The sequence below is a fragment of the Erpetoichthys calabaricus genome, chromosome 12 (genome assembly GCF_900747795.2).
Source record: "Erpetoichthys calabaricus chromosome 12, fErpCal1.3, whole genome shotgun sequence".
NCBI lineage: Eukaryota > Metazoa > Chordata > Cladistia > Polypteriformes > Polypteridae > Erpetoichthys > Erpetoichthys calabaricus.
Window position 1 is genome coordinate 138411102 of NC_041405.2, and position 15932 is coordinate 138427033.

The 15932-nt window shown below is 42.2% G+C and overlaps 1 protein-coding gene across 1 annotated transcript in view; it reads right to left on the reverse strand.

Annotated features, from left to right (window-relative positions):
* Positions 1–7522: 7522 nt before the first annotated feature.
* ssbp4 (single stranded DNA binding protein 4) overlaps positions 7523–15932 on the reverse strand; it is a 136023-nt gene continuing 127613 nt past the window's right edge. The window contains 2 exon segments of the mRNA XM_028816378.2: positions 7523–12450; positions 14934–15035. Coding sequence (XP_028672211.1) covers positions 12421–12450; positions 14934–15035 — 132 coding nt within the window. The 3' untranslated portion in view covers positions 7523–12420.

Consider the following 15932-nt stretch of genomic DNA (forward strand, 5'->3'; position numbering starts at 1 on the left):
TTAAGATTATGATAATTCTTGTTATAAGTATATTTGTGCCTTTTATGTCTTCTGATGTAATCTTGCAATCTCCTTTGGGATTAAACATGTTTACATCCATCCATCCATCCATCCGTCTGTCCGTCTATCATATAGTGCCTTTCATATCTATCTAATTGTGGAAACACCATCAGTGGTTCTCAGACTCATTTCCCTCAAGTCTCTTCAGGTTTTTTTCCAGCCAGTTTCACAATCACAGAGTCATCTCACCTCTGGTTGATCTAATTAATTTATTTTTGCATAGCAATCCTCACTGAGCGCAGGCATAGAGCACTGTGACAAGTTCACAGATTGATACAAACTTTAAAAATGACTTATTACATAATGAGTACACATAACACAGACACGCTTACAGTGACTAGAGTCAAAATTGACTTAAAACTGATAAGTGCAATCCAACAATGTCTGTCCATTAATTATTTGTTAAAACTTATTTAATTAGCTTGTCTGCTTTTCCTCCACTCTTATTGTGCAGTCAAAGGAACACAGCAGTGTGTCGGTGTGTGTGTATGTGTGTCCCCCCCATGTGTATTAGCAGGGGTCCCCATCTCTGCATTTGTAGTTATAAATAAATTCTCCAGTGGAAGAAAATTTTGGCCCCAAACCAAAATTTAACTGATTAAACCCACTGAAGGGAGCAACTTTGCATACCTGTGCGCCAAGTCCCAAAAATGCTTTCTTGGGACACCTCAGTAAAGCGCAGGGGCACTCACTAAATAAAGTGACCAAAGGGGACACACAATTCTGAACGAAACACAAGTTATGATCTTCTCCCACACAAATGGGAAATTTATGGAAAATACGGCAGAGAGAAGTTCAACAGGGTGGATCTGCATGGCAAATAAAATACACAGTCAGCCTTATACGGTATATTAGATTTAGAAATATTTGCTTTTAATGTTCAGCTCACTTTTGTTGTTTTCTTTTAAATGTTCCTTTCTTTCCAGATTCCTAATAATGTCAACTAATAAAAGGTGAAAAGGCACCCAACAAACACCTGCTGATAAGCTGCAGCTACTTCAGTATCAGACCCACCAACAAGTTCTTTAGTAGATAACGGATTAAATAGTCCAGGCACCTAGAAAAGTAGAACAAAAATCATGGTTAGAAAAATCTTAAACTTTAAAAACACAAAATGTTCCTCACGTTACATACATACTGTAAATGGCTACAATCCATCTGATACATAATAAAACACTAAGGTCTGTGTGTCCAGTTCCTCTGAGCACCTCGAAAATAATGACAGAGCCTGGAACACCGGCTTTACAGGAACGCGCCCGAGAGAGGAAGTGCCGGTTAAGAGTCGGTCACACATGCAAATTCAAAGTAAACAAATTATTCTGTTACCTGCCTTTGACGGGTTCCATGACTAGTATTCAAAAAACATTTTACCAAACTTAGAAATTAGAAAACTACATTGACGCAAAAGGCAGAAACTGGGAGTTCACAGCTTGCTTAAAAGGCTAGAAGTCCAATTAATAACCCAAGGTGGTTGAAACAAAAACCTGCAGCCACAGGTGGGTCCCAGGACTGAGTCGGAGAACCACCATCTTAGCCAGCATTCACACTACCACGTTTTCATTTCAAAATGCAGACTTTTCCAGAGCCGTACACTTCGAAAAATGGTGACACAGCGTTGCAATGTAAACGAGTGAAACGCGGAGTCTAATCGCACTTCGATTTATTCATACCTGTTACATGGCCCAATCCTGATTGGATCCTGCTCGTTACGACGTCTCAGTCCCCGACTGGTCACCATTCACATAAGACACCCACATTCCAACATAGTGGATATTGAAGAGTTGCTTACCTGTAGGCATCTGAATTGCGTTCTTCAATTTGAATGGTACATTTTTGTGCAGGAAAAAGCAAATCCATTTACCAGTCGCTACAGTTTTGTGATAAATCCCGTGGCTTGGTGCCATCACCTTCCCATAACAGATTTTTCTCCTGATGTGCGTGTGGTCATTTGCAGGTGACCCTCTATGTCAGGCATGTCAAACATGCGGCCCGCAACAGAAATCTGTGCGGCCCGCATGACAGATCCTAGTTAGCACTGAACTTGTACAAAATGATTACTATCGTTTGTGATTGAATCATTCTGCATCTTCGGTGTTACTTATTGACTTTTCTTTCTTCTGCCTTCTGACAAAAGAGCGTTTTCCCATGGCATTACAGTACCGGAAACGTCATCTGCTAGTATAGCCACGAGCCTTAACCAAAGTTAATGAGCCGCAGCGTCACAACTGAAGTGCTAGGCTGCAGCAGCGGGCAGCAGGGGCGGCCTTAGGCATGTGCAAACTCTGCACCTGCACAGCGCCGCCAAATCCCAGGGGCCGCCACGCCAATATATATTGAATATAAAACAGAGAAGATAACGACACAGCTGACGGCAATGTGGCCGAAAAACATTGTGTTTCTTGTTAATTAGTATGCTGTATTTACTAATATAGCTTACTGCTCCGACTCGAGCGACATGTAGTATTATAACGTTCTGCCGTAATGAGAATATCATGGGCCGCCACTTGGTTTTCAAGTTACGGACACGCGCATATAGAAGCGTGTCATGAGCACGAGGCAGTGTCCGCAATGGATGTGGCCATCTGCCGTGCATAAGATACCATATTGACATTGCCAGGCGAAGGGGCCATCGATTCTTTCTCTGCTCAGGGCCGCCACGAGCCTAGAGCCGCCCCTGCTAAGGCTACACTACTGACTGGGCTGCTGAGACTGGCCACTGAGCAGAACTGACCATCATGAGTAGTAATAGTTTGCATATTTTCACGTTTTTTTGCTCTAGTTTTATGTAATTTTATGCAAGTATTGTAACGAACAGTTAGTGCAGACTACAGCTGAAGATCTGAAGTGGACGAGAGAAGTTGGTGAGTTGTTAACATATTTTTGTGATTTTGAGTTTGTAAAATTATTGTAGGTCAGGTGGCTTTTTGCATATCAGCTTATTTTACAATATAAACTTTGAAGTAAACTTAGTAAAGTAAAATTTGATTTTTGGAGGATTTGTTTTCCAACTTAAATTACTGAGCAATGAATTCAGTGAGCATTTTCATGATTTCAGTTCACACAAACAGGGCACTGTGCTGTTCTCTTACAATGTTGAGAACGCGCCTGAGAATATCCAAATGGAATTGATTGAAGTGCAATCAGATTCTATTCTGAAGGCAAAATACAACGAAGTTGGTGTGCCAGGCTTGTATGCTTACCTACCACCCTCGTATGTGCAGATCCGTAAGTTGGCATCGAGAGTACTGTATGTTCTGAAGCACTTACCTTTGTGAGCAATTGTTTTTGTTAATGAAAGCTACCAAAACCCCACATCGCTCAAGACTTACCGTCGAGCACCTTTCATCCCTCATAAAAGTTGCAGTTGCACAAGATTTCAAGCCTGATATTGACAAACTGGTTACTAACAAGAGATGCCAAGTGTCGGGACAAAAGAAATAAATCTCACACTGTAAGGCTCCTATATAAGCAATGAATATAATATAATGAATATAATAAGGGCCTAGCTAAGAGGCTAAGACTCTAATTCTACACTGTTGTATGGAGACTGTATGGAAATAAATTGCTTTTCTTTAAACTTTAAGTGTTACATTTTTTGAAGTTTTCAGTATTGGAAAGAAAGCTACAGTAACTTTGTATAACAGTATAATAGTATTTGTTACAGTGCGGCCCGCTGATGCACGTATGGCAGTTGAAGCGGCCCACCAATGGTAGTGAGTTTGACATGCCTGCTCTATGTCATATGTATTTCCAGTCAATTTAGTGTGGAAGAAGATACTTTCACAAATAATGTCAAAACGCTAGTATGTATTTATGTTTAAAAATGCCATTTTTAAATTAAAACACAGTAGTGTGAACATAACTGTTGAGTAATAATTGTTGAAAGGCAGGGTTGGCATTTTCCATCAAGGTATTAATTTGGGGCCTATCTCACACACACATACACGATTCCAAAGCAGGAACTGAACCACGTAACTCTGCAGCCCAACATCCTAACCAGTGTACCCCACTGCCTCCCCGCAGTCACTTACTAAAGTTCAGTGTCATGAAGGCTGGAGTCTAACCCTGGCAGCCTCAAGTGCACGGTAAGCACCAACTCTGGTGGGGACACCAGCTGGGCACACCCCCACAGCAGCCTCATTTAAAGTTGTCTTTATGAGTATAATTTACAGATGACCCTAAAACTGGAGGAGTGGCATACTCTGAAGAGTCAGCAAAAACAGTTCAAGAAAACTTGGACAGGCTTCAGAACTGCGTGAACACCTGGGAGTTTAACAAAGAAAAGCTATCAATGTGGGCAAAAGGAATGTCTATTATAAATGCAAGATGGGAGACACTGTGCTATGGGGAGCAACCTGTGAAAAGAATTCTGGGGTTTATGTTGACAGAATGCTGTCATAATGTAAGCAACGTGCAGAGCACTTACATGCAAATATTAGGTTACCAGTAATGGCGCACTGCACGATAACATGCTGTGAATACACTTGACTTGAGCATTCATTGTTTTCGTCCTCTTTCTCTGTACATTTAACATTCGTTTGCTCAAAGGTTGATGCCCTTGCTGCTTCCTGAGCAGCTGTTCTTTTCTCCACCCTAGTGGCCCGCTTCTTCTCTTCTTTCGTCGGCATCTTTGCGTTAAAACTGATTAAATCAGTGCTTGTGTTGCAATTACTTAGTACGTTTTCTTTAATTTTTCATTTAAGTCTTCAATCTGGCTCAAAAGTGATTTAAGATATGAAGAGGTATGGGAAATAACGGCGAAGGTTAGGGAATGAGAACGGCGCCCGTACATGTGCGCTGCTGACCAATGCCAAGAGTTTATTCTACAATAAAATAAAATAAAAATAAAAAGAGGAATAACCTTGGAGGTCAAAGTGGATAGTAGACATCACGTAGTATATGTGTGCCAAATTTCAGGTCAATAGGTCAAACAGTTTGCTACAGACGATTTAAAATCCTGGACAGACAAACGGACAGCCACAGTAGCGTATTAAATAAGAAGATATCATAAAAGAACCTGAATATAAATTGAGGAATATTATTTTTAGACTATATAATGCACTAGTAAGACCCCATCTGCAGTACTGCGTACAGTTTAGGGGCCCCATGTATAATGCCGTGTGTAAAATTCACACTAAAACATGGTGTATGCACAAAAAAATCTAGATGCATAAATCTGTGCATACGCCAAGTTCCACGCAATTCACTCCACCCAGACTCCTCGCAGAATTTTGAATATTTTCAATATGCAAATCATAATAAATATCATCTTTCGTTCAGTGCTTGGTTAAAAAACAATGGAAAAGGCACAAGAAAAAAGAGAAGAATTTCAGCAAATGCAAGTGGAGGCAAGGAAAAACTTACTATTTGTTGGCTTATGTAGTGGTATAAGCAACAAATGTGTGGTAGAGACACTCAAAAGTTCATATTCAGAAAGTCGCACAGTGTCCAAAAGAAAAAAGTGATCAGATATCATGTCGACATGAAAAGGCGAGTCGCAGCCCCACCGTCTGTTTATTGTGTTTCAGACAATATTACAAAAACTGACCCCCGTGTGATGCTCAGGCGGTGATGGTGCTGCTGTGCCAAGAACGTCTTTGGGTGCTGGCTGCTTTATATTTACGTAAGCAAATTAATTCTCAGAAGGCGCCTTTATAATGTAGCGTCGACGCCAAGCGCCACAACGGACTGATTATCTGCCTTTTACTTTGAGGTCCCTCACTATCCTTAAAAGGACTGCTTGCCTTTTGCCGCACTAGTTGGCAAAACCATCTGCGAGTGTACAGAGCTGCAGTTTTTATAGGCTCTCTTACTATAGATGACGTAATGGCAGCTCATTCTTTTGGTGACTCATCCCTGGCTGATGTAACTTGTCCAGCTCCATTGCAATAATAATGTGACCGCTCCAATTACATGTGGAGAATGGGACGTTGCTGTGAATTGCACTTTTATGTTTTCCAGTTCAACTACAGTGTAAGGAAATCTTATCTAACTGGGTGACAAGCATATACCACCATCTCATGCTGCTGGCATGGCGCAACTCAGTGATGTTCACTCGGAAAAGCTGCTGCGGCTAAAAACCTGAGAGTGGACAGAACTTGCAAAGGAGCAGGTAGAGCACAATTCCTCAAAGTCTGCCTTTGTAAAGCCAGCGCCAGTTCAGCACACAGCTCTAGGAGAGCTCTTGGTAATCGAAATCGACTTAGAAGCCAGTCATCATCACCATCATCTGTAAATACGCACTCTTCTAATTCTTTGTGATGTCTTTTAACAACACTGTTACATTGTTACAGACCGATTACAATCAGGTGAATGAAATTTTTAAACGATATGCCATCAATTTCGGTACATTTGATAAAACCTGTATCATCGATGTGAATATAAAAAAGAAAAGCTGACCACAGAAACAGTAGCACTACTATGATGCTGGGTGCCACCAGTTTGCAAAACCGAGCAGAAAAGTGCGTACGCAAGAGGGGACCCTGCCGTGAAAATGTGAGGTACGCCTAGTTTAGTTTTCATACATTTAAAAGTGAGTATGGAAACGGGAGTACACAAAAGTTTTGTGTGTACGCACTGCTTATACACGAGGCCCCTGGTCACCACAGTACAAGACAGACATAGCAGCACTTGAAGCTATGCAGAGGTGGGCATTCAAGTGCTTCCCACACATGTCCTACTGTGACATACTCACAGAGAATTAAACCTATTGAATCTCAAGCAGAGGAGACCATGTGGGGATCGAATCCAGGTCTTCAAAATTCTCAGATTTCCCAGTGGAAATTACAGGGAAGAGCATTTAGGACTGACACCACTTCTTTACACAAAGCATGTAGGTGAAGAAACATTGACAGCCTTCAAAAAGTGTCTGGTAGGGGACAAGTTAGCTCTCAGCAAAACAAATAAGCCTGATGGACTGAATGGTGTCCTCTTGTTTGTGAGGTTTCTTATGTTTCTCTCACACACCTTCCTGAGACACAGAAGAAAATTCCCATGCAGATACGAAGAGCATACAAACATCATAGTTACTGGGTCAGGATTTGCATTCAGAATTCAAAGGCTATGTGGCACTCTTCCCAACTTGATGCTTTTAGTATTGGTCAATACCTTCCAAGATTTTAACAAGTGGATAAAGTCAGCTTGTGGGATCCATTATTGCTGGAAAAGTTTTAAATGGTGAACGTTGAGTTGAGCCAGGTGCCATCCAGTGTGCTGCCACCATGAATCTCGAGTGCCCAATTGGTGCCCAGTTTACACCATGACTCTGGGCGACCTCTTCACACAAGCAGGCAGTGAGCAGGGCAGGACTGATGAAGCAGGGGTCCCGTGCAGATACTGTGGTAAGCAGGAGGCAAAGACAGAGAAAGGGACCTGGAACATAAAGGGGTAGCAACCGCAAGAGGGGGAGCAAGCGGACAGTAAAAATGACAACAAGGAAAACATGAACCAAAACAATAGGAAAAAAAAATCAAATTACATTTATTATTGATGCAAGGTTTTCTTTTCTGATAAGCAACTTTTTTTTTTCTTCTTCAGTCTAAAGAAACTTTACAATATAAAGAGCGCTACAAATGACAGAATATTTATACTACACTGGACGACTAAACCCCTAAGACAGAATTCGCTAAGTCTACAATGAAGTACAAAGCTAACCCAGGAGACAGACCTGCTTCATATCCAATACTGTGGAATCATCTGAAAAGGACGGTGAACAGAACACAGATTGTTTCCTCAAAAATTGATCTCTAATGTTACAGTATTTTACATCACACTAGAAATACGCAAATGGCTGACACTGGTAATCGGTCGACGGAAGGACTTGGGGGGGCGGGGGGGGGGGGGCTGGGGAGGTGTGGTGGGATTGGCAAAAGGCTTAATAGCATCAAACTGTACAGAGCCATTTCAGGAGAAAATAGCAGAACACACAGACAAAGAATTTTATTTTCAGAAAATTGAGGTCCTTTATGTTTTTCTGTTTTGTATTATTCTTTTTCTTTAAATAGATAAAAATCCTTCATATTAACGAGAGTCACTGGAATGGTCCCTTGCTACTTTTAAAGATGGCAGCAGCCTTACTTTCATATTTTCAATCCACAGTTCAAAAAAAAAAAAAAAATAAAATAAAAATTGTGGACTTTTTTTTTTTTTATCCTGTTGAGTAAGCCAGTATGCAGACCCCGCTCCCTTAGTAGCAGCCATTTTAGTTATTACTTCATTAGTCACTGGAAAGCCAGATCTTGGCATTTGTGAACCCCAAGTCAAACTCCCCCTAGCTTCAGTAAACCTGTGCAGCCCACATAACTGGGAAGATTCAGGATTCAGAGGAGGTTGGGACGGCAGACAAACCATAGAAGAACGAGGCACTAAAGCCTCTAAAATCTGAATCTTAACAGATCACCCAAATGGAGTCCTGGAGCAAAATTTGAATGGCAAATGAAAAGGGGGGGTTTAAGATATTGGGAATCTACCACCACTTAAGGTTTTGTGCCTCAGGATTTAACTCTTGACAAGTTATAGAGTAACCCTAAAATATGAAACCTACAGAGAGGGAAAGATCAAACATTAATTAAAATAAACGAGCAGGGAGGTTTATAGAAGCCTCATCCACTTAATAAGGGGCAGGCACAAAACCCTAATCAGTCCTGGGTGTTAATGTCAAGCCACTAACCGCTGGGGCTAGTCTAAAGTTTGAGGCTGGGACCCTGGTCAGCAGCTTTGGGACCTCCCTTCACTTAGTAAGGGGAGGGGCTTTGTGCCTCACTTCTTGACCTCTAAAGTCTGAAGGGATAAAAGGAGGTGTGGTTATTTTGAGAACCACCCCCCATTTAATGATAGTTAGGCATAAACCCCACCCCTTAATCTCAATTTCTTCCAAAAAGGCCTCACCCTGTCCGCCTCCCTTTTATTTCTGGGGCTCACTATGAACAAATGTATGTGTGTGGTGTTGTTTTTTTTTTTCTTTTCTTTTCATTTTTGGTAAAATCTTGAAGTCAGTGGAAAAATTCATCCACATTTAGTCAGTGAAAACTCAGGCTGCTGTGAGCTGAACAAGGGAATCAGAGATCAAGAGAGATTGTGGCTTAAAAACCAAGGCCATCTGCTCAGGAGCCGAAAGTAACCAGGAAGCGTCCAGAGAATTAAATTTTTTTTTTTTTCCGTTATTTTAAAGCGTGACTTTCTGCAACATTCTAATTTCAAAACGCCTCTTTACTAGCGGGCAACTTTCTGTAATGTACAATATTTATATATATATTTAAAAAAAAAAAAAAAGTAACAAAGAAGGCGCACCGTCTCTTTAAATTACAACTTGCTTGCTTACCTCCTCGCTTTGAGACAGTGTTTGTATTTCTGATTGTGACTGACATCTTAAAACATGTCAATGATATCAAAATGCATTATACAGTATTTACAAAAAAAAAAAAAAATCTAAAAAATTAAAAACAAATAAAACGAGGCAGGGGGTCGGGAGCTCCAATGACCCCATAGCCTGTATCCTCCACCCCTCCCACTTCCCTTTCCCCACCTCGAGCTACACATCACTGGGCTGCACAAGTAAGAGGTGACCCTGCTGATCCAGCTGTGCCCATCGGAATGCCAATGTAGAGCCTGTGAAGGTAAAAGCGTCCCTGCTGACACCCTACTGGTTAATAAAAACAAAAAAAAACAAATCCAAAAACTGGGCAATCCAGCGGAATAGTTCCCAGTTCGCTCATAGTCAATGATGGCTTCGGCTTTGCCATCCTCATTCCATTTAACTTTTAAAATTAGCCACATCAGAACAGTAGGGAATGGAGTGACAGGGAAATTAACTCCATTAACATTGCAAAGGCTTTCCCCAAACCTCCAAGCCGATGCGTACCAACGCGGAAGACGAAGGCAGCCATTGATACATTGATTTTAAGAGTAGACTCTTACTTGGACAGCTAGACTCCTTTCATCACCTACCACTTGTGCCACTACCCAAGTGACAGACACCCAAGTTAGAGGTAACAGCTCTCGACCCCCATCCCCATATCACCCCCCCCCCCCCACTGTGGTTTCCAACAAGAGATACCCAAGAAAAGGTTGAATCAAGTCATTCCATTTGTGTGCAGATCCTACGGGCCCCTTAACATTTTATCACTGAACGGCTAAGATAACATGATGATTTGCAGGACAGACGGACAACAGTTTCCCATAAAAAGATCAACTTGCTGAGGCAGTTTTTGTTTTATTTTGTGAGTTTAACTAAAACTCTGCAAACAGAGAGTGTCCAGAAAAGGCCATCAGGCTGGTCAGACTAACCTGGGAGAGAAGTGTAAGCAAATTATTTACAGCCACCACAACTATTCAGGTCAGATGGCATGGCACCAAACAAATATTTGTCTTAACAAGGACATCAGGGTCAAAGTATCTGGTATTCTGTAGGCCAGCTGACAAAACATGGAATTTAACAATGGAGTGAGATATATGGGGATACAATAAAAAAGAAAAAGAAGCCATCAGGTTCAGAAACCTGACAGCTTTCAGGATCCACTGGAGAGTAGCGGGAAGCAATAAAAGGCTTTGAAAGAACTAGCCAGCCAGATTCCGAACAAGCAGCAAATAGTCCATGGACTCAAATGGCTTCAGCATTACAGGACAGTAGACACCAGGGCTAAAGGACTACAGGCCCTCTGGTCAGATTACTCAAATACGTAGACAGCTGTTGACCAACAAAGTGCCAGACTGAACGGATTCAAGATCAGGGAATAGTAAACATCAAAACAATAACATCTTTGGGAAGCTTCATAACTACTGGCCAACACATCGCAAACTTAAAAGACTTGGGAGGACAGGAGTGTACAGTTTCACGTTTGGACTACATCAGAACTAGTAGCCAACAGACCACAGGACTGAAGAGGTCAGACCTAGTCCACTCAACCGTAAAGATTGAATACCACTGCAAAGTAGTCTTCTAAAGCTGGGAAGCTTCCAAACCACAGACAGTGGCTAGTAGATGCAAAATACATGAACAATTTGATAGCGATGAGAAGTAAACTGCAAGTGACAGATACCTTCAGACACTGAATGGTTTAAATACCGCTATCTAGAAGCCCTTCAATTAGACAAGAATTTGGAACCACTGGAAAGCTGGTATTTGAAGGCTGTACAGCTCCAAAGCCAATCATCAATTCAGGGGAGTGCACAAAGGCTTTGGAGATTCAGTGAGTCATAGACAACAGGCAATGTGAACTTCTGGAGCAGTGGTCAATAGTTCATAGGATGAGATCAAGCTAACGACCAATGGACACTATGCTTACATAATATCTGGTGGTCACACCACCCTGACAAACCTTGGATTTGCACTAGAGATGCACCGACAACCAAAACAGCACACAGTTCAGAAGACTGTAAGGCTAAATTAATCAGTCATCCCTATGAATGACCTTGCAGCTGGCAATGATTAATGTCTGCCGCAATGTGACTGGCAAGATTTAGGTGACATAGAATAAGAAAGAGAAAGAGAAAGAGAGAGTGAGGAGACGATCCAGATGTTACTGCCGTGACATTTTCACCCTACCAAATTTCTGGGGTATCACCTTTATACTATGACGCATAAACAATGCGATTCCCAGCTCATGATACGTAAATATGTTGAGCCAGTTTCATTTTCCAGTCTGCATCAGTCTGACTTCTCCTCAGTCTGGTGGTCTTTACGGACAATCCTGCGCTAAGAATTCAGTCTATAAAAGGCAAACTCAACCAAAAAAGATCAGCCCACCCTGAGCCTGCCTACCACTCACCCCCCCCCACCCCCCTTCTGCTCGCCGACCCTGACCTCACCCATCGACCACCACCCCGACCTGCCGCCTTCTGTCCTTTTCTTGGTAGAAACTCAATGTAGTGACATGACAAGAGCATCCAAACACAACAAATAAAATACAAAGTCAGAAGATAATGTAAACAGAACAGTACTTGTGCATTTGTGTGTGCTTCACTGAAAGTCGATGTGCCCCTTAACAAACAAAGAGACCAAAAAAAAAACAAAAAAAAAAAAAAAACACAAAACTAAACAAAATTAAATATTGCTCAACTCAGGGCTCTAGAATCCATGAGGAACCCTCCAGATGACCGCTGCTCCGGTGCCACGCATCTGCCACTGTTCATTTCGAGCTCCCAGACCGGAATCAGGTTAGATTGGTGTTGTGTATTTGCTGTCATTGTCTTTGTTTTATTTAATGATTTATTTTTGTTACAGTTCCTGTTTAAAGTCGTGCACACGCCGGCTGACCTTCTCTTGAGTTCCCTGGTTGCGGTGTGCCCGGCAGGGTTCAATCTGCACGAGGTGCGCGGACTCCAAGGGAAGGTTGCGATGTATTTATTTGGACGGGAAGGGGATCACACACTCATTGTCATGCTAGGAGAATACTGGAAGGAAAAAAAAAAAGGAAAAATAAAAAAAATAGAATTAGGAATTCTGTACACAGGATTCACTAAATAAATAACATTCCTTAAGCCATCCTCCACAATTATGTGAATCAAACAAACTCCATCACAGTAAACAGAAAGGCCTTGAGAAAACCCAATCACAGATTTCTCCTCCTGTCATGTCCCCTGGCCAGCAGGAGTCACAGGGGTCCCATGTGCTCTTGGGCATCTTTGCCTTGTTAGTGACACTGTGTGACCATGAGCAGCTCTCTTCACCAGTGTGTGCTTCAGGCTGCCTTGGTTAAACCAAATAAATAAATGTAATGTCAATGTAAATGTCTCAGGCAGGCTATTTGCAATGAGGGTGGAAGCCAACCACTTATGGGGGAATCGCTACAACCAGACTTCCTCTCCCAATGTAGCATCTGCCTTCAGAGAAGGTGACTGCTCTCAAAAGGGGCAAAAATATCATCACTGTGGTCACCAACAGGCTGCGCTGCACCATAAACAAACATTAACTTTACTGCAAGAAAGTAACATCGCATACAATCAAATCGATAAAACAAGTCTCACCTGAACAATTAAATAAATAAATAATCTTGGCATGAAACAGGGTAAAGGAAGCAAATGCCTGGGTCTAAAAACATAGTAAGATACCAAGAGTCAAACAGCAACAGACTGACAGCTCCCAAAACATGTCACAGCTATTTTAGAATATTTATATCAGTTAATGAGTCTACCATTAACCAGTCTGAACAATGATCAACCTTTATGAGCTAATCAAGGCATCAATACGGAAAGCACAAATCAGTTGTGCACACCAGCACCTCCTCCACAACGGCTTACGAGTAACACCTCAGTCTTAAAGTCATTTGTGCTGACAATGGCTTAACCTTGCTTCTTAAACAACTACACCAAAGATAACTGCCTAGGCTTAGGTGTCAAGCTCTCCGGCCACCAAATTACTGAGTCATTCTGATAAAATCACTCAATGATGCCACAAGCTAACATATTCAGATGATGCAGCTACAAAGTCCAGAGGTCTTGTAGTCAAAAAGGAACAAATCCTAATGAGGACCAATATGTCACACCACTGACATGGGGCAATAATATGGAGAAGTAACACCATTCTATAGGCCTGAAACCTGGACTGTTAAATCACAGAGGACCCTTACAGTTTAAAATGTAGTCAATGATTGATTCAAGGCTTCCATGTCTCCAGGGTCCAGGAGGTTAAATACAGCATGACAGATACAGGCACTATAGTATGATTCCTTACCCTTGAAATAAATATTAGATTGGGGATAACTGCAACTTGAAGCCCAAGGAATGGGAAGTGGCAAAGGATGGCGACCCATTGGGAGGCACGATGAGGGGATTCTGAGCAGGAGGCAGTCTGATCAGCTGGTTAGCAGTCAGTGAAATGACCATACAACACATAGCACTCTATGTGGCCTCTGCCTTTGCAGTAAGGAAACAAACCTAAAGGACAGCAACTCCATACAGTACAGAATCAGGTCAGGTTGGGAAGCATGCCCTGCGGTCCAGCATGTTGCTGCTCCCACCACAGGATGGAACAGCTCAGAACATGCAGTCCAGTCCCACCCTATGGAAAAGACCATCTATCTGCCACAACCAGGTGTTACATGGGCATCCCCTTGGCCTGGTCCAGCCACTTGGGTCATCAACAAAGAAGATCCTGTGTGCCACGTCCCCCTTGGGAGATCGCGGCACATAGCAGTAGTGCCATAACTGACGCTCCTTCACAACGCAGGTAATGTGCCTTATTCGGAACTCCATGAGCAACTGCTCATTCGACACAAAGTCAAACCAACGGTACCCAAGGATTCTCTGAAGACAAGCAGTACCGAAGGAGTCCCATCTATCACTGGATAGATGGTTGCAAGACATGGAATCAGTCACACAAAATAAAAATTGGTCAAAAATGCCTAACACTGAGCCACCAACAGCTCTTCAGTCATTTAGGTAACAGATATCCTTACAATAACAGGCCACTTTTCAACCCAAGTTTCCAATACATTTATCAAATTATTATTTAATATAATAATTGAATTATATTATATTAAATTATTCCGACAGGTCAATAAGAGCACATCATATTCGTACACGGGTTTCCTTTCCTGTTCATCAATGGCTCTTCATTCAATCATCAGCCATCAAATCTTAACATGAATAGCACAGTGGCACAAAAAAGGGAATCTCAGACAATATCATGTGAATCAGCCATGTCATTGATATCATCCCAGAGGAGAAGCTACATCAACCATCCAACATTCAGTTATACCCTTAGCTATCAGGAACACGAGGATAATGAGATGAGCAATTCCAGTAAGAACATCCCTGCCACAAGTACCTGATCACCACATCTGCCACCACCCAAGCCAAACATTCAACAGGGGGTCATGCAGCCACTTCAACTACCAGCTTCTGTTAGAGTGGAGCAGGGTAATAAGAAGACTTACGCTTTCACTTTGGAACGGATTTAAGAAGTTGCCACCCATTTCCCCGTCATCCCGTGGAGTGCCAGGAGGATTATTCATCCCTGTCATGTTATTTGGAGAATTCTGTAGGTAAAAAAAGGACATGGAAGGGATTTATTATTACTGAAGTTAAATCAGGTATTTTATCTTATGTAGCAGTTAACATGTATTATGGCAACAAAATATATTTAAATGCCATTTATAAGGAACTCTTTCATAAAAATGAAAGTCATCTAGGATATCTACTTTATTTGCATGTTGTAAAGTCGAATAAGCCAACAGATGGATTTATTTCAGCCTTCATTTACTATATTAGATTTTCAGTAAGTCAAATGTTTATACAGTGGAACCTCGAGATACGATCACCTCTGTATACGAGAAATTCAAAATACGAGGAAAGTATGAGCGAAAAATTCAGATCTAAATACGAGCATTGGCTCACGTAACGAGCCACGAGCCAGGCTGTGGGTATAGCTCGCGGCTTAGGGAGGGGGCGTGGTAGCTGTAGCGAGCCGCAGGGCGATCTGCGGTGTCTGCGTTTCTCACCTAAGTGTACAGGTGGGAAACTGCCCACATCCATGATTTGTCCTGTGGCTGATGGGCTGGGCAGGGTTGCCACCCGTCCTTTAAAATACGGAATCGTCCCGTATTTGAGAATGAAATTGCGCGTCCCGTTTTGAATCAATACGTATGCGTCCCTTATTTTTTTGTATTAAAAGTGGTAACCCTAGCAGCTGCCATGTCTTCCCCACATATATAGAGAAGCGCGAGCCGGTTAAGGGGGAGAAGAAGTAAAAGAAAAGAGAGGAGAGAGAACGGAGGTTGCAGGAGGAGGCAGGAATCCGCAGCAGTAGGAAGTCGGTGCGAGAGAGCGAGCGAGTACAGGCTCGCGTGTAGCTGAACAGGCGAGCCAAACAGCTGAAGCAGGACAGTGTAGAGAAGGTCAGCTGCATTAAGTGTCTCGCCTATTGCAGAGCCCGC